General features: G+C 35.1%; 1 protein-coding gene across 19 annotated transcripts in view; it reads right to left on the bottom strand.

Moving 5' to 3' along the window:
• The window catches only part of DENND4A (DENN domain containing 4A), a 109,670-nt gene that overhangs the window by 70,823 nt on the left and 15,895 nt on the right, over positions 1-22,952 (bottom strand). For 6 of the 19 annotated variants that reach the window (XM_070576612.1, XM_008522659.2, XM_070576663.1 and 3 more), the window contains exons 2-5: positions 11,557-11,640; positions 9,502-9,638; positions 7,574-7,677; positions 5,199-5,531 (exon numbers count right to left, since the gene is read on the bottom strand). In XM_070576612.1, the coding sequence (XP_070432713.1) occupies positions 5,199-5,509 (311 nt within the window). In that variant the 5' untranslated portion in view covers positions 5,510-5,531; positions 7,574-7,677; positions 9,502-9,638; positions 11,557-11,640. The remainder of the gene's footprint in view (positions 1-5,198; positions 5,532-7,573; positions 7,678-9,501; positions 9,639-11,556; positions 11,641-22,952) is intronic. The other 13 variants (XM_070576641.1, XM_008522662.2, XM_070576685.1 and 10 more) reach the window with 5 other exon arrangements.

Genomic DNA, 22,952 nt, shown 5'->3' with positions numbered 1-22,952 from the left:
TAGTGCAGAACCTGCTTGCACACTTTACCTCCAATAGTTCCCTCAGGTCTACGAGATAGTTTTAGGCTTTCAAAAGAGAAAATAACCTCAAATCTATCTTTAATCAAAAGTATGGGTGAAGGCGCTGGCCCAGTGGTAGAGCGGTTAAGTGCAAATGCTCCGATTGGGCGGCCCAGGGTTCGCCGGTTCGGATCCCAGCTGTGGACATGGCACTGCTTGACGAGCCATGCTGTGGTAGGCATCCCACATATAAAGTAGAGGAAGATGGGCACGGATGTTAGCTCAGGGCCAGTCTTCCTCAGCAAAAAGAGGAGGATTGGCAGATGTTAGCTCAGGGCTAATCGTCCTCAAAAGAAAAAAAGTATGGGTGAAAAACATAAGCTTTTTTCTTCTTCTTCTTCTTCTTTATTGTAGTTAAATTATAAGTTTTTAATAAAGGGCAGACCAAGCACCATTCCTTAAGTCTTCTAAATACTACACTTAAAGCTCTTGGGGACACAAAGGAAACATAATGCTTGAATGATAGTAGTTTATTCCCTCACAGAATTCACTGATTTGTACTTTAATGCTAAGTCCTTGGCATTAGTCAAAAATTTTTTTAAAGCTCTACTATATTAAATGTGTTTCTGCATTTGCTATAAAAATTGTTATAACAGGCAATGTCCCCAACATCAATCAGATTCCTTTTTATAAAATTCCATTTACAAATAAAATTTAGCACCATAAATCAAATAATTTCTTTCTAATATAATTTTTAATTTCCTTGTTGTCCTGGTGTCAGCAAATCTAAAAAAAATTTTCTCTCAACATTTTGTTTTGAAAATTTTGAGCTAAATTTGAGCTTAATCATAGCAACTACATTTATCCTAATGTTAGTTTAACTGCTTACTTCTCCTCCTCCTTTTGATCTTACTTTTCTGTTTTGTTTTTTTAATCTTAAAAAAAGGCACTGTAACCGAGAGAAGTTAAACACATTTGAATTCATATTTCTACCACCTGTTACTAGCTGTATTATCTTAGGCAGTTACGTAACTTCTCTGAGCCTTACAGTACACTAAGTTATAAAATTTAAAAATCTAATTCATAGGATTTTTGGAAAATTAGATGAGAGTATAAGTAAGGTCTCCAAAATAGTGCCTGACAAATAGATGCTCAATTGAAAACAAGAAAAACAAAAATACACATGGAACAACAACAAACCACCGTTTATTACCTCCAGTTCTGAAAAGATATGGCATATAAACACATTTGATACATAAGATACTTATTTTCTTTAATCAGGTACTGTGATGTTGTATATATTACTTGTATTACTAGTTTTGATTTTTATATTGTTAGGTAACTTTTCTTGTCTAACTAAACTGTAAGCTTTTCCAAGGCAAGAATGATGTCATATCCTCCACAATCACAAACATATTTATTCATTCCACCTCAAGGTTTCCTATTGGAGAATCTTTGCTATGCTTGGAAATTTCCTCATCTCTAAACTAGGGAACTCCTAATCCTAACAAGAATCTGCAACATTCCCTTCAATTTATCCACAAGCTAGAATTCTGAGGATAGTCAGTGGTCGTAGGACCAACTTACCTAATCTTTTGAAAACAAGATCTAACAGCTGGGTTACTTTCCCAAGTCATTTACTACATACGTAAACTTTATATGAAGCAATATAGTAGCTGTTCTGAACCCAATTTAAAGTTACTGTCATTAATTCATGAATTAACAGAATAAAGACATTTTTAATATAACTTTTTGCCATCAAACATTAGAACAGAATTTTAAAAGCAGAAGACACTTCAGGAGCTCTTCCAATTCATTCTATCTCCCCTCAGAAATTACTAAACACGACGATCCACTTTCTGACTCAGTAGATTACGAGATGGAGTTCTTATAGCCCCTTCTGGTAACATCAGTAGGGATATCGATATCTTCCTTATTTTTAACCAAAATATTCTAAGTTAAGCCCATCCCCTTTTGCAACAGAGCAATGGAAACAAAAAGGCTAATCTCATTCCTTATAAACTCTTCATCTATTTTGAAGACGTTATCAGAGCTACCCCTCGCCTTCCTTCAGCCTTTTTTTTTTTTTCAGTTTTTCAGTGGGAATCTTATTTTTCTACCTTTTAAATTTTGTTCCTCTTTTGCTTCATGTATCTTTTACATTTATACATTCCTCGTTTACATACAAACCTAAAATACATATATAGTCATTCCTCTTCTAAAAAGAACCCCAATCTTTGCAGAAATTGACAAGCTGATCCTAAAATTCATATGGAAATTCAAGGGACCCAGAACAGACAAAACAATCTTGAAAAAGAAGAACAAAGTTGGAAGACTCACATTTCCCAACATAAAAACTTACTACAAAGCTACAGTAATCAAAACTGTACAGTACTGGCATAAGGATAGACATGCAGACAAATAGAATAGAATTGAGTTAGAAATAAACTCATACACGCTAAGGCCAATTAATTTTGGAAAATGGGGAAAGAATATTCTCTTCAACACCTGGTGCCAGGACAACTGGATATCCACATGCAAAAGAGTGAGGCTGGAACCCTTTTGCAACCATATACAATAATTAACTCAAAATGGATCAAAGACCTAAACATAAAGCCTGAAACTATAAAACTCAGACAAAAAACTTAGGTGTAAATCTTCATGATCTTGGATAAGTAAAAGCATTCTGGGATACAATACCAAAAGAAAAAAATAGGTATGTCAAACTTCATCAAAATTAAACACTTTTCAGCTTCAAAGGATACCATAAAGAAAGTAAAAAGACAGCCGTTACAAGGGGAGAAAATATCTGTAAATCATGTATCTGATAAGGGACTTGCATCTAGAATATGTAAAGAACTGTCAGAGCTCAACAATAAAAAGACAACAGAAATAAAATATGGGTAGGGGCTGGCCCAGTGGCGTAGTGGTTTAGTTCGCTAGCTCTACTTTGGCAGCCTGAGGTTCGCGGGTTTGGATCCTGGGCATGGACCTACATCAAGCCATGCTGTGGCAGCATCCCACATATAAAGTAGAGCAAGATTGGCACAGATGTTAGCTTAGGGTCAATCTTCCTCAAGCAAAAACAGGAAGATTGGCAACAGATGTTAGCTCGGGGACAATCTTCCTCACCAAAGGAAAAAAAAGAGTAAAGGATTCTGAATAGACATTTATCCAAAGATATACAGACGGCCAATAAGCACGTGAAAAGATGTTCAACATCATTAGCTATGAGGTGAATGCAAATCAAGACCACAATAAGATACCACTTCACACCCACTAGGACAGCTACAATCAAAATGACAATGCAAAATGTTAGCCAGAATGTGGAGAAACTGGAACCTTCATACACCGCCCTTGGGAAAGCAAAGTGGTGCAGCTCCTTTGGAAAACAGTCTGGCAGTTCCTCAAAAGGTTAAACACAGAGTTACCATATGAGTCAGCAATTCCACTCTTAAGTATATAAACAAGAGAAATGAAAATATATGTCCACACAAAAGTTGTACACAAATATTTCCAGCAGTATTATTCATAATGGCTAAAAAGTAGAAACAATCCACAGGTCCATCAACTGATGAACAAACAAATAAATTGTGGTATATCCATAAGATGGAATATTATTCAGCCATGTAAAGGAATAAATCACTGACAAACACTGCAACATGGATAAACCTTAAAAACATGATGCTAGGGCCAGCCCCAGTGGCCTAGTGGTTAAGTTCAGTGTGCTCCACTTGGGCGGCCCAGGTTTGGTTCCCAGGTGCAGACCTACACCACTTGACTGTCAGTGGCCATGCTGTGGTGGTGGCTCACATACAAAAAAAAAAAAAAAAAAAAAGAGGAAGATTGGCAGCAGATGTTAGCTCAGGGCGAAGCTTCCTCAGCAAAAATACAAAAAAAAACCTACAACCACAAATGATGCTAAATGAAAGAAGCCAGTCACAACAAAACCATATATACTATGATTCCATTTATATAAAGTGTCTAGAATAGGCAAATCCAAAGAGACAGAAAGTAGACTGCTGACTGCCTAGAGCTGAGGGGCTTATGGAAAATTGGATAGTGACTATAATGAATACAAGGTTTCTTTTTGACATGATAAAAATGTCCTAAAATTTATTGTGGTGATGCTTGCACAACTCTATAAATATACTAAAAACTTCTGAACTGTACACTTTAAATGAATTGTATGGTATGTGAATTATATCGTAATAAAGTTGTTATATAAAAAAGGAGCCCCAAGTTCAATATAGCACCCTAAGTAAAGCATTAATTTACCCCAAGACCCTTGTTTGATGCAGACTTAAGCATTCAGCTACAAGGATCATTATAACTGATACTTAAAAGCCATCCTTTTCTAGTACTTTAAAAATAATTAAAAATTTTGTGATTACAATAATACATTAATTTTCTGGTACTTTTCTATAAATGTTTTTCAAATTCTCTCCCCTATCTTTAATAGAAAGAAACTCAGACAAGATGAAAGTGCTGGGAACCTGAAGGACAAAGGGGCAGTGAAAAGGTATAAGGGGGGCCGGCCTGGTGGTGCAGTGGTTAAGTGCACACATTCCACTTTGGAGGCCCAGGGTTCGCTGGTTCAGATGCTGGGTGTGGACATGGCACCACTTGGCAAGCCATTCTGTGGTAGGTGTCCCACATATAAAGGAGAGGAAGATGGGCATGGATGTTAGCTCAGGGCCAGTCTTCCTCAGCAAAAAAGAGGAGGACTGGCAGCAGTTAGCTCAAGGCCAATCTTCTTCAAAAAAAAGAAAAGAAAAAGGTATAAGGAACACAGAAAGAGAACTCAGCATTCTGGATATAAATGTGTCTGTTTTTCTAAAGCTGTCATATCTTTATTAATGGACAAATGACATTAACTGCAAAATCTGCAAGGCATATTACTTGGATCAATAACAATAATTCTTTTTTTTTTTTTTGAGGAAGATTAACCCTGAGCTAACATCTTCTGCCAATCCTCCTCCTTTTTGCTGAGGAAGATTGGTCCTGAGCTAACATCCATGCTCATCTTCCTCTATTTTATATGTGGGATGACTGCCACAGCATGGCTTGATAAGCAGTGCATAGGTTCGCATCCAGGATCTGAACCTGCGAACCCCAGGCTGCAAAGTGGAGCACACAAACTTAACCACTGTGCCACCTGACCAGTCCCACAATAATTCTTTTTAAAAAATACTTACCCCAGATCTGTAAGTGGAGGCTTATCTCTTCCTCTTCTATAGCAAAGGTAAATCTGTGGCCCCACAAGACTTCCATTATTGAGATCAGCTGACAATCCAGTTGGGGTAAGATCAATACACATATAATCTCGTGGCACTTCCTCTCCAAGAGATTTAATAACAACTGAAACATCTGTGATAGGTTCTTTGGGTTTAGCTACTTTATGACAGGCATCATTGAAGTGAATTTCTTCTTCAAGAGGCTTTGAAACATCAGTTAATCCTGCTACAACAAAGTAGTCAGCAACACGAGGCCCCTTATCTTCAATCATCTTCCATTACAGAAGGTTACATCTAAAAGGAAAGTAAAAGACTAGTATTTTCCTATAATAAGCCAAATAAAAATAAGAGGTTTGTATGCAAATAAGAACAGAAAACTACAAAAAGAGCATTACCTCCCTGATAAACACATTAGTGTTATATATGTCACTTTTGTATGTAAAAAGTATGCCTTTTTTAAAAATGGGAATATAGTTAGCATTATTTTTTGATGATAAAAGTAATGCATGAATTTCCATTTTTGGCAATACAGAAGCCTAGATTGCCTAATAGATAACAGCAACAACAACAACAAAATACATCCTTTCAAAAGCATTAACTTGTAGGAATGTAAGGGAAATTCTCAGGGCCCAAAAACACTGAGGAAACCAAAAGCCAAAATGCAATGTACAAGCTGATACTGGGTGGGGGAAGTTTCTTGATCTCCTCAGTAATCAAGGGGTTTGTGTTTTAAAAGACATTACAGGGACAGGAGACAAGACCTTGGGACTATGGAAGATAGGGCATTGAAACTGAGACACCTGTATAAAGCCAAGAGCCTCAGAGGCCTACATCTCCAGTTAAAGAGTAGATTTAAAAAACCCATCCACTGGTACAGGAAGAAAATAAAGTCTGCCTCAATCTGGGCCCTGGGGAAAAAAGTCTCTCAGAACTCATAACAACAGACCTACTCACACTTGGATTTGAGGTTTGACCTTAAGCCATCTACACAGTCACAGGCACCTCCAAACAGATATATTAACAATAAAAGTGTTCCCAGGCTAGTGATACCACTGGGGAAGCAAATGCAAAACAGTGCCAGAGGGTACACCCTCAACCCAGGTTTTCCACAGTTAAAGTCCAGCCGAAGAAGACCTCTTATTCCAAAACTACAAAAACACACAAAGAAAAATCCACCCTGAATGAGTCTCAGCAGATACAACAAACAGAAGAACTTCAAATAATAAAAGTAGGGCAGAGATTACAACAGTAAAGCAAGCTTATAACAAATTCAAAGAAAAAATACACTAAGTAGAATCTATCACGTATTTGCAAACATTTTAATAGCAAAATCTCCGTCAGTTGTCTAGTATCACTTAAACCTTACTTGCTTGTTTAACCCGGAAAATACTCCACCACAGTAATGTCATTACTTATATAATAGTTGTAGGAAAAAAGTTTAATATAATCTATAACAGAAATTTCCCAACATGTGTCTCATATTAGACTTAGTTCCAGTAAATGCAAAGAAAGGATTCCCTGGACAAATAAATTAGGTATGTATACATTACATTACTCTTTTGTTTGTATTTACAATATATATAAAAATGTTACAGCCTCAGCAGTCCTTTGATAAAGGTACCTGATTAACTTTGCTTACCCCAGGAATTCCCAAGTCTATTTGAATAGTAAACCCTATTTTCCCACTGAAAAACTAGAAAAAAACCTTCAGAATATGCTTCAGAAGGGCCAGCCCGGGTGGCCTACTGGTTAGGTTTGGTGCACTCTGCTTTGGCAGCCCACTTCGGTTCCTAGGTGCAGACCTATACCACTCATCTGTCAGTGGCCATGCTGTGGTGGCAACTCATGTACAAAAAGTGGAAGATTGGCAACAGATGTTAGTTCAGGGCCAATCTTCTTCAGCAAAAATAAAAATAAAAAAAGAAGAAAAAGAATATGCTTCAGAAAATGCTAGTTTAAACAACTTTCTTTTGTGGACTATAAAATACCTGAGGGCAAAGAAATCCTTCTGTAGCATACTTGTTTATAATATAATTATCACCATTTTCATCATAATCCCAAAAGTCATTTGATTTTCTACATCACTAATGTTGTTTTCAGAATTCATGCCACATTTTTTGCAATGTGTATCCATTATTCAACTATACTCTGCAAATATTCCCTCTATTGGCTTAGAAAACAAGCCTAAAGAAGAATCAAATGTCCCTACTTGTTTTATTTAGATATATATGACTCCTATGCAGCAATTCCCTTACACATAAGATTTCTGCACAAAATAAAGGGCTTAAACTTTTCAGAAATGTCTACTAGACTGACAGTAAAGAAAAAGTACTAACCTGTCCTCCTGAGAAGACTCCGTGAAATGTTGAATAGTCGCTCTCAGCTGACTGCATATGATAGGTGCTCCGCAAAAAGCAAGCAGTTTTACCCAGATGACTGTCTATTCATTTTTAAAGAAGAGGAGAAAAAAGGTACTTTTTTTTAAGCACTTTTGTATTTATATAACTTTTTTCTTCACTTCATTAAACAGTCATTGAAAATAATTTTTTAATGGCTATTTAGTATTTTATTTTATGGACACACCATTATCAATCTAACTATTTTCTTATTGTTGATCATTTATTACTTCTACTTATTTTGCTAATATTTTTTAAATGCTATGAAGAATAACTTTGAACATAAACCTTTGGCTACAACTCATTACTTCTTCAGGATAAATTTATTGAAGTAGAATTACTAGGTCAAAAGTCACATAACCAGCCTCTGTTAACAGTGTTTGTGTGCTTTTATGGGTGCATGAATTTTAAATTATAAGCTCTTGATGGATACAAGTCTTCAAAATTGCCTTTGTAGAACACTTTCTTTTTATTGTAATGAAGAGATTTAAATATTCTCCTTTTTCCTAGACTCTAACTTCATGTTATCTAAACTAAAGCATATAGTCACCATTGCATACCATAAATACACTTTTCAGGGCAACAGAATGGAAACGGTACCATCATGAAAACATATATATATTTAATAAGTTCTTCTGAAGCTACTACCTTAGCCAATAAAAATAAACAGCTATTACACTAATAAGCAGATATTTGGGAGAAATTTGTAGGAAAAATTTATTTTTCTTAGAACTTTCTGGTTCATAAATTTTAATAAATTGATCTCATTCACAATTGAATACAGTAAATAACTACGAACAGGGAATAAGTTATTGTTCGTCATAAATATATATTAGATAACAACAATCAATTTTAAAGTAGTGACAACAAACTCTTACATTTATTGACAGAAAAGTAAATTATATATCACTCCAGTTCTCCTGCCTTGTTGTTGTTATTGCTGTTTTCCATTTATTCTTTATGGACGTGAGTGATTAAGAAGGCAAGCAAAATAGTTTAAGGCACAGTTGACAAAGTACACAATGCCAAGAACATAGCTGGCAACATTCCAGGTGACTTCCTGCAACATCTAAATGCTCTTTAATTCACTCATGAAGAGTCTCTAATACTAAAAATGCACATCCACTTTTTAATTTAAATAAACTGTTTTAAAAATAAGTTTGAAGTTTAGAACTGGTGGAAGACACTTAAAAATTCAAGTCAAAGAAAATATTGAAAGTATTTAATATAGAAATGAATAATTAATAATATTTCCTAATAATTCCATTAAACCAAGTGACTTCCACTGGCATGTATAATCTACAATCCTCATGGAAAAACTAAATGTATATATCAAAACAAAATGCCTTGTGTTGGCCAGAGCCACCAAAAATTACTTGGAAATAGCATTTGAGGAAAGCAGTCCTAGTCATGCACAAAACTTGGACTTTTAGTGTAATACCTCAGAGCAAAAACCTCTCAACAATTAGGAGGCAAATTTCTTTTCTTTTTGAGGGGAGGTAAATTTCTTCAAATTCACTTTTGGAAACTGGGGACCACACAAGATAAGCATTTGATCCAAGAGTTCTCTAAATAATCACAGGAATATAAAACCCTGAAATAACTTTTTTTCAAGCTGAAGTAACAATAACACTACATCATTAACCCATTATTGTTTTTCAATTCTTCTTTGTTCAACATGATATGGATAACTTATGGATAAATAAAAGAGGTTTATGAGCATCTTAAAATTTCAGATACCTGCTTAGCTAGTATTTCATTTCAAATTACATCTATTTTCTTTGAGAACAGAAAACAAGAAGAATGTGCTCTCTATTCCTAAAAGGTTCGAGAATGAAACTGAGAAACCATTACAAGAAAGCTCTTACCCAACTCAGCAACTAACGAAGACTGATTTCTTTTCCTCCCTTTCGATCTCCGCCCAATCAATTCAGATTCTTTTTTACTTCTTCTATCACTTCATTAGGTCAAAGTAGTTAATAAGCATTTGCTACCTAGGCTAACCCTAAGGACAAGAAAAGGCAAGAGTGGAAATCAGAAGTAACAGTGTAAAGATAAATGAAAAACAAAAAATCTGACTATAATAAAAGTTTCACAAAATTATAAACTATTACTAAAGTGGTAAAAGGAGGAAAAGTCTTTCAGAGAGGGCCTGATAAATAGCCACAAACTCAAAACTTACACATGAAAATGGTCAATAACACAATGGACCAGTTCAACTGCCCCTCACTCGGATTCACTTAAATAAATAAGCTAGAGGAAATTTTCTTTTTTTTAATCTTAATTTCATAGTTAAGAACCTAATCTAGCTCATCTTTTCTTACATTATCAAAACTAAACTAGACATCCTCATTTCCACCTTTTGTGAACTTCATCTCTCATTTTTCTTCCAACCAAGGTAATCTATCTCCTGTCCATCAAATACAGTTTTACTCATTTTTTTCTTTGATGATACACTATTTTCTAGTCAATATATGTTCATCACATTTTTCAAAACAACTTAAATTTATGTGGACTTTCATTTAAACTTCATAAATTGTACAAAACAGCAGAAAGAAAAAGAAATTCAACAATCCCATTCATGACAGTAAATTTGGTTTACATTTGACAACGTTTCCCAGTTTTCTATGAGAAGAGAAAACATCCTTCTAATTCTCATGCACAGTATGAGATAGAATATAAATATTTGCATTTTTATTTATTTAATAAGCATTTTTCTAAACTGCTATAATCTTCATAATTATACTAAATGACTACACAATATTCCATTAAACAGAAATATACACTATAATCAGAACTCCATTTTTGCATTCTCAGCTAGTACCCAAAGTATGGTAGGTAGGTGCTTAAAAAAATATTTGTTAAATGAATGAATAGTTCACCTTATAACCTTCCTGAAAGCATATTATACCAAACAGAGTGTCTTTTTTCTATAATTCAGAATCAATTTGCTGAACCTCAACTGCTGAAAGTAACAGCCTCTTTCTTCAAGGAGTTTCTTGTTTAGTTCTCTTTCTATACGTTTATTCCACCTCTAGCCATATTTTCTCCTTATAACCCTTTCAGATTCCACGTGCTTGCCTTCACCCTATCCAGAGTTTCCCTACCAGTTTCTCCCCAAAAGCCCCATGCAAAGAAGTAATCCCTACTTTATTGTCCCTTTCCCCATCTCTTTGAAAACTGGCGCTCTTGTAACATCAGCATTCTATGAAGATTTTGAAAGGAAAGAAATCTTATTTGTGTATCATATAAAACAGTAGATTGATTTTCTTTTAAAAAGGTTTAACCCACCCAAAGCAAACTTGATTTTTTAAAAATAAGCTTTATTAACCCAAATTGATTGACTATGTGGGGCAAATCTCTTGAGCAAGAGGGGCTTACTTGTCTCCCAGTCTACTTTGGAACCATCTCCCCCTAAATACCTATTATCAAGCAAAAACAAATAACAAGGAATCAAAATATAACTGTGCAATTTGATAGCTCCCTCTTGAAAGATTATCAACTCATAATTTATTTTTTAAAAGTTAAAATAGGAATAATAAGCATTTAGAGAGGAGAGATTATTATTAATCATAGTCTAATCCCTGATTCTATAGCCAAAGAAACTGAAGCACAGAAGGTGGCTTACCTAAGGATTACCCAGCTAGTTAGTGGCAGAGCCTGGGCAAAACTCTAGTCCCTAATCTAGTATTATTTACATTTGTAAAGAGGATACTACATGGTGTTGAATTAATACTGACCCAGGGCACATCTTAAGACATCTTCTTTCAATAGGTTATTTTGCGTGACTTGTTACTCATAATCATTATGTGGTGAATATATGCCAAATTCTTTAAGGCATCTGGTAAATTAAGATCTCACTAGGTTAAATACAGAAAACAGCTAATAGAAACAAAACAAAATGAAAAACAAAAACTACTTACACATAACTGAAGGTCTCCCTCTGAAAATGATGCCAGATCTCAATTTGCGAATTCTGCAAGCCTCAGAGTTTGAGAAATACTGTGCTGAAAAGAACAAGAATTGGGCTTAAATTAATTCCAATCAAATATTTCCCCCTTAGATGCCTGTGGATGCTTAAAGTTCTGTTAACAATGATAATTTTCAAAACAAAGGATTGCATATGTTGTTATCATATGGTTAAGAGCCAATAAGTAATTTTCAAACACCAGCTCAGCTCTTTCAGAAAACACATTTCAGTCAAGAATAGATACAGACTTGAAAAAAAAAAAAGGCAGATAAAGGGGAGAAAGACAGAAACAAAAGAATAAGTAAGTGGACAAAAGAGTAAATATGTACAGAAGCAAAGAGTGAGAGAAAGGAAAACACGCTTATTTGTGGAGCATTATGTATAGTATCTCATTCCTAGAAGAAAAATATAGACATTTAAGACAACTTAAATTTAGACCGGGGGCCAGCCTGGTGGTGCAGCGGTTAAGCACACACGTTCCACTTCGGCAGCCCCGGGTTCGCCGGTTCAAATCTCGGGTGTGGACATGGCACTGCTTGGCACACCATGCTGTGGTAGGCGTCCCACATGTAAAGTAGAGGAAGATGGGCATGGACGTTAGCTCAGGGCCAGTCTTCCTCAGCAAAAAGAGGAGGATTGGCAGCAGTTAGCTCAGGGCTAATCTTCCTCAAAAAAAAAAAAAAAATTTAGACCGAAGTAACATCCATATACATAACATGTTTCAAAGAAATCAATACCCAAAAGTTTTTCCCTGTATTACAAATTTTTAAAATACTATTGAAATAGAATCAGTTATAGCAAATCCTTAACAACAAGATATGACTGGGATCTCATCGAGGAATGCAGGTCTTCTGACCAAGATAACAAACAATGCTGTATTACGGGATTCAATATGCCATCATCATATTTTCTTAAAATTGAGTAATTTAGTAAGTTGTAGTTATGAGTAATTTTAAACACCAAATTGGAAAGATGATGCCACTGACAAAGTCTCAGAGTGTAGCCAGTCCAATTGTGTTGTACCAATTTATTGTAATTTAGCTTTATAATGCTGGAGACACACACCCAAGAGTTTCAGTAAGTCAAAAGCTTTTGCAGGAAAGCAAGTTGAAAAACAGTAATCACAAGAACATCGAGAGGAAGAAACCACAGCTTTAACCAATATGGAATATCTACTAATGACAGGGAAATAGCAGCAGCAACAGATACTAGATTTACCTAATTTAGTGAGCCCTTGATGTGCGCGTGTCTGTGGGAAGTGGGAGAGAAGGAAGGAAAGGGACAAAATTATTTCAGTCAAGATTTGATAGTGTCTTGAAATGGAATGGAAGGTGAAAAGAATGAATGAAAAATAACATAAGAACAATCTTGTTACATTTTGGACCACTAAAAATGGTCAGGATGGATACATCTGTTTTAAAAATTCCACCTCAGACTCACTGAAAAATTTCAGTCAGTAAATACGACACGGTAGACATATTTTTCAACTATTTCAAAAATCTTATTGCTGCATAGGTAGCAAAGAGATGATGTAAATACTGACCTGCAGAAACATTTTTAAAATTCAACATCAGATTATCATAAAAATATGCTAGTTGAAATACTCTATGTTTATAAAATACTTGTAAATTTTGAAAATTACAACTCCTATTTTATTGGTAGAATATCAGGCTTGTTTAGATGCAATTATTAATTATGAATGTGCTATAACCAATTCCAAATAACATTTTCTGCTACATCGTTTCTTAATATAGTAAGAACATTGTTTTGACCATGACTCTATGCTCCACTAAACTTAATATTTGTTTACTGCTCAAAAAACAAAGTGTTTTCTTCAATGTTGACAATTTTAGACTAATTTACAATAGGATTCACAATATCAAATGTTTCATCTTTGACAGAATGAACTTCCAAAACCTTTACTTTGATTCCATGAATTGTAAGAAAAAATTGACCCATTATTAGAATTAACTGATTTTCTATTACTTGGAAGATGAGACAGAAAACTGAGTAACACTTAAGTGTTTGCAAAGTTCTTCTACTAATGGAGACAACACATCCCAGCTATTCCTTCTCTTTCCACACGTGCAGAAGAAAACTTGCAATACAAAATGAGTAAAATCTATCCAGTAGAGCATCCTTTGATGTAAATGGAAAGTCATGCCCACAGAGTGGTATGTCAATGTGCTTCCTGCAGCTACATATGTTACGTTATCTTGCAACACAGACTCCTTTAAACTATTATTTTTAATTGAATCTTTTATTTTGAGATAACTACAGCTTTACATCCAGATGAAAGAAATAATAGAGATCTGATATGCCTTTTACCCAGTTTCTTCCAATGGTAACATCTTGCAAAACTACAGTGCAGTATCACAGTTGGGATATTTACAATGATGCAACTCACCTATTTTATTCTAATTTCCCCAGTTTTACCTGTATTCATTTGTGCGTGTGTTGTGTGTGTATTTAGTTCAATGCAATTTTATCACATGTGCAACTTCAAGTATTCATCACCAAAGTCAAGATACAGAATAGTACCATCACGAGGATCCCTAGTGTTGACCTTTTATAAATATGCCCACCTCCCTCTCCCACGCTCCCTGCCACTGTCCCTAACACCTGTGAAGGGGTATATTTTTACCAGAAAGCATATACAGGCTATGAAAGGAAAAGAAAATGTCTCCAAAAGCAACACCCCCCCACCTTTTACAAAATAGGTACAGAAACAAACCAAAGAAAAAAATATAAGCATATATGATGTGGAAAGACTGGTCACATTTGCTCGGCCATATAGAACATTATATTCGAACACGATTATACAAACATATGAATGCACAGACATACGCATGCACACAAAAGATAAGAAGGACAGAGAGTGATCATGTCCTAAATCACCGCGAAGACCAACTTCCTTAGTCCTGAGATACACTTCCTATCATGGATAAACTGCAGACAGGAATCAAGTGGACAACATAAAATAATGCTACAAAACAACTACAATGGAGATTCCTAGACGTACAAGAACATAAAAAGGGGCAACTCTGCCCCTCAACCAGAAATTAAGTTGGAACTAAAGTAGCTGGTATTCCCTTGAGAATATGGAACTGGTGTGGAGAGAAGAGGAACAGACTGGAAATAACACAGTTATTTCCAGGAACCCTGTCTTTTATTTCTTTTGGTTCCCTCACATATATTATAGGAGTTATAAACACATGGTAGGTGTGTAAATATTTATTAAATGAATGAGGTCAGCACAGCAGAAAAATGGGAAAGTTAAGACATCACAGATTCATAGGATTTTAGAGCTAGGAGGGTTCTTGGAGATTTAGTTTCAATTCTTTTTATAACTGAAGAAACTAAGGCATGAAAGTTAAACAGCTTGCCTAAAACCAGATATATCAATTTATGACTCAATTCTTACGGCTTTTAATTTGAAGTTCTACTATACCATACTTCAGTTCAAGAATGGAAGAGAAGAAAGCAATGTCCTGGGGAGAACTATGTGTTAATTAGTGGACATGGGCTTTGACAGACAAAAAAAGTTAATTGGTAAGTGGGAGGAGTTAAACTGGCTGAAGAGAACAGGGCAATTAGCAGGTAAGAAAAAGAATGGATGGCCAAAAATAAGAGAAAAGAGTAAAACAGAAAAGGAAAGAAGTTGAACAAAGAGAAATGGCAAGAAAAGGAATAAAAAAAGATGAGGGGCAAAGTATAAAAGGAATAAAACTAAAAAATAATGCAGAAATGGGAAGGAAAAAAGTGAGAAATGCTTAAAAAGGAATGGGGAAATTATATCTGTAGAATTTATGAAGCTATTTACAACATTCTTTTAAAATAAAGAAACTATGAGATTTACCATTCCTACAGTGATATCAGATTCCCTATAAACTGACAATAACAACAAAAATCAACCACCAATCTTGTATTGCAAATCTGTTCATATCCAGCACTGTACATAAAATGCAAATACATGGTGCTTAACAGTCTAGAGTGAAAGGGAAGTCTTGTTTTAAATTTTGTCTCTTGCACCATCTTTTTTTTTTTTTTAATTTCCCATAAGCATACCACTCCCACATCACAAAGTTCTTGCTTCCTCTTTGAATTATCATAATCATTTGTTACCTGGTATCTAAAATGAATTGCTGCCACCAGGAATCTTCCCAAAAGTTTCTCTTAGACATAAACATCTGGTTTTTCTTCTCTTTCACAGCCCTACACAAGCTACACAAAATAGTATTCACTGGGGTGACTAAAAACACATTTACTTAAGCAATCTAAAATTCAGCTATATTAATGTGTAACAAAAATGAGATGCACTGATTAAAAATATCACCTTTCTTGAAAAAGTAGATATACAAGATTTATAGTTTTGTCATTTCACTAACGTCAAACATTTCAATTCTTAATTACTTCATTTCACCGTCTATTTAAATATACTTTAAGCCTTTTTTAAAGTCCCTTTCCACTTCCTCACAAACTGTAACAAATAACAATTTATTTGTTAATAAGCACCTGAAAGGGATTTTGAGAATTAATCCTTGAAAACAACTTTGAGAATTCTATTATTCTTCCAGTTAATGATTGATACAATTTTTTTTACAATTTGTAGGAGTTACTAGATGATCAAAGACTACAAACAAACAGTTCATACACAAGGAAATCCAAATAATAAAAGGCGTGGAAGAATTGTTAGCCTTGCAAATAATTAAAGAAATTAAACTTTGAGGTACTACATCATATCCAGTAAATTAACAAACATGAATAAAAAAAACTAAACCCAATGCTAGTGGTGCTATAGGGAAGTAATAAGTACACTTAAAAATTGTTAATGACATTGTGAATTAGAACAATTTTTCTTAAAAGTAATCCAGCAATTACTTAAAACTAATTGTACTCTTATTAGCTAATTCTATTTTAGTGAAATCACCTCAAGAAAATATATATATTTTTAATCAAACTGTTGAGCTAGTTTATTTACAACCGTACCTCATTAAAGATTCATAGAATTTTAGAGTAGAAAAGGACCTTAAAAATCTTTTGGTTCAATCTTATCATTATGCTAATGAGGAAATTAAAGTGTAGAAAAAAAGGCAAATTTGACTGGCCTAAAGTAGCAATGGTCATCAGAAGCGGAGCAGGGCCTGCAACTCCTTATCCCGGATCCCTTGCTACTGTGCCATGCAGACTATTCCACAGAAGCCTGAAACAGTGACCCAGAATTGACAAGGATAAGCATATCAGCTTAGTGAGGCCAGATGACACATCGCTCTTTCTAAACACTCTGATGGCCAAGACCAGCCCTACACAAAGTAGATCTACTACTCTTTAAACTCCTTTAACTCACTTTCAGCAATCAAACTAACCTCCAGGATCTTCCCTTTCTTCTTATTCCCAAGAAAAGTTATCAGTCCCACTAACTGCTGCTCACTTTCAGATTTATGTCACCAACTGTGATTCTCCACTGAGATCCAAAACGCCTACTTGATAACTCTACCTGAATAACCAATTACCAAAACAGAACTATTTCTTTGGCAAATCTCCACCTTTACACCTAAATGCACTTTTCTATACTCTATAAATTCATGAGGAAGGGCACAAATTTGAACCTAGAATTTTCCCTATACATATTATCAGTCAAGGTAGGTGATATTCTCAAGGGAATATAGGCACCAGGAAAGAAAAAGTAAACACTGCAGGAGTACAAGGAAGGAGTGGAAAAAAAAAAGCCAAGAACACAAATGGTTTACCCCAGAGGAACAAAATTTATGGTCCAGATCAAACACATTTCCTAAATAAACATTAACAAACATCCTCAGGAAACTAAAGTAGGATATTAGGAAAATAATAAGAAATAATGAAGAACCAACTAGAGATACTGAGTGTTAAAAATCTAATAAATGACATTTAAAAAGTCAGATAGGTTAAATAATAAAATGAATATAATAAAAAATAAAATCAATGAGTAGATGATCATAATGAGGTGTTAAGAAGGCATAAAGAAATTGAAAATAATATATTATAAATGTTAAACAATATGGAGGCTTAAGTGAATGAGAAGACAACCCACAGAGTAAGAAAATATTTGCAAAAGATGTATCTAAATAGGATTGTTACCCAAAATATATAAAGAACACCTGAAACTCAACAACAAGAATGAACCACCCAATTAAAAAATGGGCAAAAGTCCTAACCAGATAACTCACCAAAAAAGATATACAGATGGCAAGTAAGCAAATGAAAAGATGCTCCACATCATATGTCACTGGGGAAATGCAAAATAAAGTAACAATGAGATATCACCACACTCCTATTAGAATGGCCAAAATCCAGGACACTGACAACACCAAAAGATAACGAGGATGTGGAGGAACAGGAACTCTCATTCATTGCTGGTGGGAATGCAAGAAGACACACAATCACTTTGGCAGTTTCTTACAAAACTAGGCATACCTGTACCGTATAACCAATCACACTTCTTGGTACAGTCATGTGCTGTATAGTAACATTTTGGTCAATGATGGACCACATATATGACAGTGGTCTCCTAAGATTAGTGCCATATAGCCTAGGAGTGGAGCAGGCTATATCATCTATGTTTGTGTAAGTACACTCTATGATATTCTCACAACAACAAAATCGCCTGACTCATTTCTCAGAACATATCCCCGTCATTAAGTGACACATGACTGTGTTTACCCAAATGAGTTGAAAACATGCCCACAAAAAAACCTGCACATGGATGTTTATAGCAGCTTTATTCTTAATTGCCACAACTTAGAGGGAACAAAGATGTCCTTCATAGGTGAATGGATAAATAAACTGTGGTACATCCAGACAATGGAACGTTATTCAGTTCTAAAAAGAACTGAGTTATCAAGCCATGAAAAGACATCAAAGAATCTTACATGCATATTACTAAGTGAAAGAAGCCAATCTGAAAAGGCTACATACTGTATGATTCCAACTATATGACATTCTGGAAAAGGCAAAACTATGGAGATAGTAAAAAGATCAGTGGTTGCCAGTAGTTAGAGAGGAGGAATAAATAGGATGAGCACAGCGGGTTTTTAGGGCAGTGAAACTATTCTGTATGATACCATAATAGTGGATATATCATTATACATTTGTCAAAACCCACAGAATGTACCATACAAAGAGTGAATGTTAATGTAAACCATGGGCTTTGGGTGATGATGTGTCAATGTAGGCTCATGGATTGTAATAAATGTACCACTCTGGTGTGGGATGTTGATACTGGGGAGGCTGAATGTATGGGGACAGGGGTACAAGGGAAGTCTCCGTACTTTCTGCTTAATTGTGCTGTGAATCTAAAACTGCTCTAAAAAATAACGTGTACTTAAAAGGAAAAAATGAAAGATTTAGTTCTGAAACCTCCCCCCCAAAATATGGAGGTTAGAAAAATCAGAGACAACATCTAAATGATAGGACTTTCAGGAGGTGAGAAAAAAAACAAATGGAGATGAGGAAACACTTGAGAAATAATGACTAATAATTTCCAAGAATTAAAGATATAAGATATCAGTTTGGTATGAGAGAGAAGAAAAAAACATCTGGACACCTTGAATAGAAATCTAAGAACTACTCAAAGAGAAAATTCTAAATCCCTAGAAAGAAAAGGTACTCCACCTACAAAAAAAAAAAAATCTAATTCCAGACTTCCAATCAGTAACACTAGATGTAAGAAGATAATGGAGTAATATTTTTAAATGTTGAAAGAAAGGAAATTTTATATATTACTAAATTTTCATTTAAATGCAAAGGTGAAATAAAGATATTCTTAGGTATATAAGACTCAGATGGTTTACCAAGAAAACAGCTAAACAATAAAAAAAAATCAAACTATTAGTCTGAGGGTTATTTAAACTGCATATCCTTAGAGACTCATAGAATTTTAGACACTGTGAGAGAAAATATTATAATAAGAGGACAAATAAATCTAGGGGACTCTATAAGATATGGCAAGGAAGGGTGAGTAAATAACTTAAAGGCTCACTATTGCTAAGTAAACAATGGGAGTCAGGAGAGGGAAAGAACGAATGAAAAAAAAGGAAAGGAAAGTAGACCCATAATAACCCTGAACATCAAAAGGCTAGAGAACCCTAATATGGTAGGGGCAGAGATGAGGGAAGAATAGAAGACTGTGAGAGCCTACTCAGATACATGTCTTGTTCAGGGGGAGGATTATACAGATGATCAATAAGCTTAAAAATTGACAGATAACGATAAGTATGAATCTAAGTAAAGGGTAACCACCAGAAGAATAAAAATAGAACACATAAGTTTCAAACTGGTACCAAAATTTTATTTATCCTTAGAAAACAGGAAAAGAGAAAGAAGAAAAAAAAGAAACAAGGGTAAACAAAAAACACAAAATATGATAGCAGTAAAAAGACCTAATATAATAGTAAGAGACAAAGTTTAACATACTAAAAAACTCTTAGAAACGTACTCTCGGAGATAACATGCCAGCCTCCTTACTGATCCTTGAACAAATGCGCATATTCCAGCCTCAGGGCCTTTCATATTTGCTGCTCTCTCTGACTGGAATAGCCTTCCCCAATGCCAGCCAAGCCAGCTGCACCTTCAGGTTGTTCCTTCTAAAAAGTCACCTTCTCGGTAAGGCTTTCCATGACCACCCTATTTAAGATTTCAACAACCTCCTATATGCAACTTCATATTCGCTCTTGCCTTGTTTTAATTTTCTCAGCTTATTACTTTTCACTATCTAACATACTACATATTATACTTATTCATTTCATTTACCTCTCTCTCTTTCCACAAGATTGCAAATTCAACGGGGGTAGGAATTTTTTTGTTTTAGTCACTGCTAGATAACCAGCACCTAGAACAGTGCCTAGAGAATAGTATGTGGTCAGTATTTGCTAAAGAATGAATAAATAAATCCAAGTGTCCATAAACAAATGAATTATTTTATTTTTTTAAAGATTGGCACCTGAGCTAACAACTGTTGTCAATCTTTTTCTTTTCTTTCTGCTTTTTCTCCCCAAATCCCCCCAGTACATACTTGTATATTTTAGTTGTGGGTCCTTCTAGTTGTGGCATGTGGGACGCTGCCTCAGCATGGCCTGATGAGTGGTGCCATGTCCGCGCCCAGGAGCCGAACTGGCAAAACCCTGGGCCACGGGAGCAGAGCTCGCAAGCTTAACCACTTGACCACGGGGCCGGCCCCAAATGTATAATTTTAAAATGTGGCAGATACCATGATTTGAATACTATTTAGCAGTCGGAAGCAATGAAACAGATGTAAACACAGCAACATGAATAAATTTTTTAAAATTTAATGTTGAATGAGAATAGTAGGAAACAAAGGAATCTACAGCAAAATATCACTTATATAAATTAAAAACACACTCAAAACAGCACTATAGTTTTCAAAGATATACTCAGGATGATATGCTAAATATAATAAAGTGAATACTTATGGGAGAAAGGGAATGGGAGCAAAGATAGAGGATAAAATAAAATTAAAGCAGAACCCTGCACAGGCCAATGACAAAAGTGTACTGTGAAATATGATTAAATCAAATCTCTATACCTGAGGTGCTCTCACTCTGCTTCCTCCCAAATAGAGATATTTAGCCACTGGTTTCAGCAAAACTCAAATCACTGTAACCTTGAGAAGACCCATTCAGTAAAGTGTTAGTAAGAAGAAAAACCCAACCGGAATGAGCTGAGGACAAAATGGGAGGTGAAATACATAACTCTTTGTAGGAGTTCTGATGTGAAGGGGAGCAGGGAAATGGAGTGGTAACTGGTAGAAGGCATGGAATCAACAGAGAACTGTAAAAAAAACTAATGAAATTAAGGGAGGTATGCCAACGGCAATCATCCAGCAGACAGACAAAATGAGGATAAAGGAGAATAAGAAGATGACTGTAAAAACAAAAACCTTGAGAAACTGAGGAGATAGGATCCAAGAAACAGTGTGTCTGATCATAGAGGCAAGGATTTATCTCATTGTAAAAACAAACTTTCCATAATAATATGTTTAACAGTTTTTCTGACTATGCAGGCTTTGGTGACATGGGTTCTTAACCTTTTGCAGTCATAAACCCCTTTGAGAATCTGATTAGTGCTATGGATCTTCTCTCCTTTAAAATACAGATACAGGGGCTGGCCCCTTGGCCGAGTGCCTAAGTTCGCGCCCTCCGCTTTGGCGGTCCAGGGTTTCGCCGGTTTGAATCCTGGGCACAGACATGGCACCGCTCATCGGGCCATGCTGGGGTGGCATCCCACATGCCACAACTGGAAGGAACCCACAACTAAAAATACACAACTACATACCGAGGAGCTTTGGGGAGAAAAAGGAAAAAAATAAAATCTTTAAAATACAGACACAGATATTCAGATAAAACTTTCATACAACTTTAGGGGTTCATAGAGCCATGTTCTCAAAGCTAATCCAGAGAGAAGTCTGTTTTTTTTAAATTTTTAATTAAATTATAACATGCATATAGAAAAGTGTACAACTCCAGGAATTTTCACAAAGTGAACACATCAGCCATTATAAATACCTCCCAAATCAAGAAATAGAACATTACCAGTTAACAGGAAATTTCCAGACCCCCTCCAACCTTCCCAAAAAGAACCACTATCTTAACTTCTAACACTAGATTAGTTTTATCTGTTTCTGGACTTTATGAAAATGGAACATGGAAGGATTCATACAGTACGTATTCTTTTGGCTTAGCTTTTTCACTCTACAATATGTTTTTGAGATTCAGCCATACTCATACGTGTAGTAGTTTGTTCACTTTCATTTCTGTACAGTCTTTCATTTTGAGATATCATAATTTTATCCATTCTACTGTTAATAGACATTTGACTTGTTTCCAATGTTAGGCTATTATAAATAATTACAAAGTCATGTATAAATTATTGTACATGTCTTTTGATGCACAAGTGCATGCATTTAAAAAAATACATACAAATAAAATTGCTAGGATATTCAACCTTGGTGCATAAAGCCAAACAGTGTTCCAAAGTGGTTGTAATAAGACCTTATACTTCACGGGTAAGATGGCTTAGAAATAAAAACTTTTTTTTTCCTAAGCAGAAACATTCCTCTGACAGAGCTCTCTAAAATATTAATTTGTTGTTACCTTTGTTTTAATTAAGTCATGGCTGAAAACAATTATATGAAGACTATAAAAAGAGCAGCTAAGTCTCTGGAATCAGTTTGGGTAAGTTCAAATCCTGGCTCCGTCCAGTGTTAGATTATCAGATAAGCAAATAAGCATGTGTTCAGAGTATTGCAAAAAAGGGGCACCAAAGAAGTTTAAATTTAATTCAAACAATTTTATT

Source organism: Equus przewalskii, chromosome 1, assembly GCF_037783145.1.
Source record: "Equus przewalskii isolate Varuska chromosome 1, EquPr2, whole genome shotgun sequence".
Taxonomy (NCBI): Eukaryota; Metazoa; Chordata; class Mammalia; order Perissodactyla; family Equidae; genus Equus; species Equus przewalskii.
The sequence above is the reverse complement of the archived record's forward strand: the minus strand, read 5'-3'. Positions and strand labels throughout refer to the sequence as shown.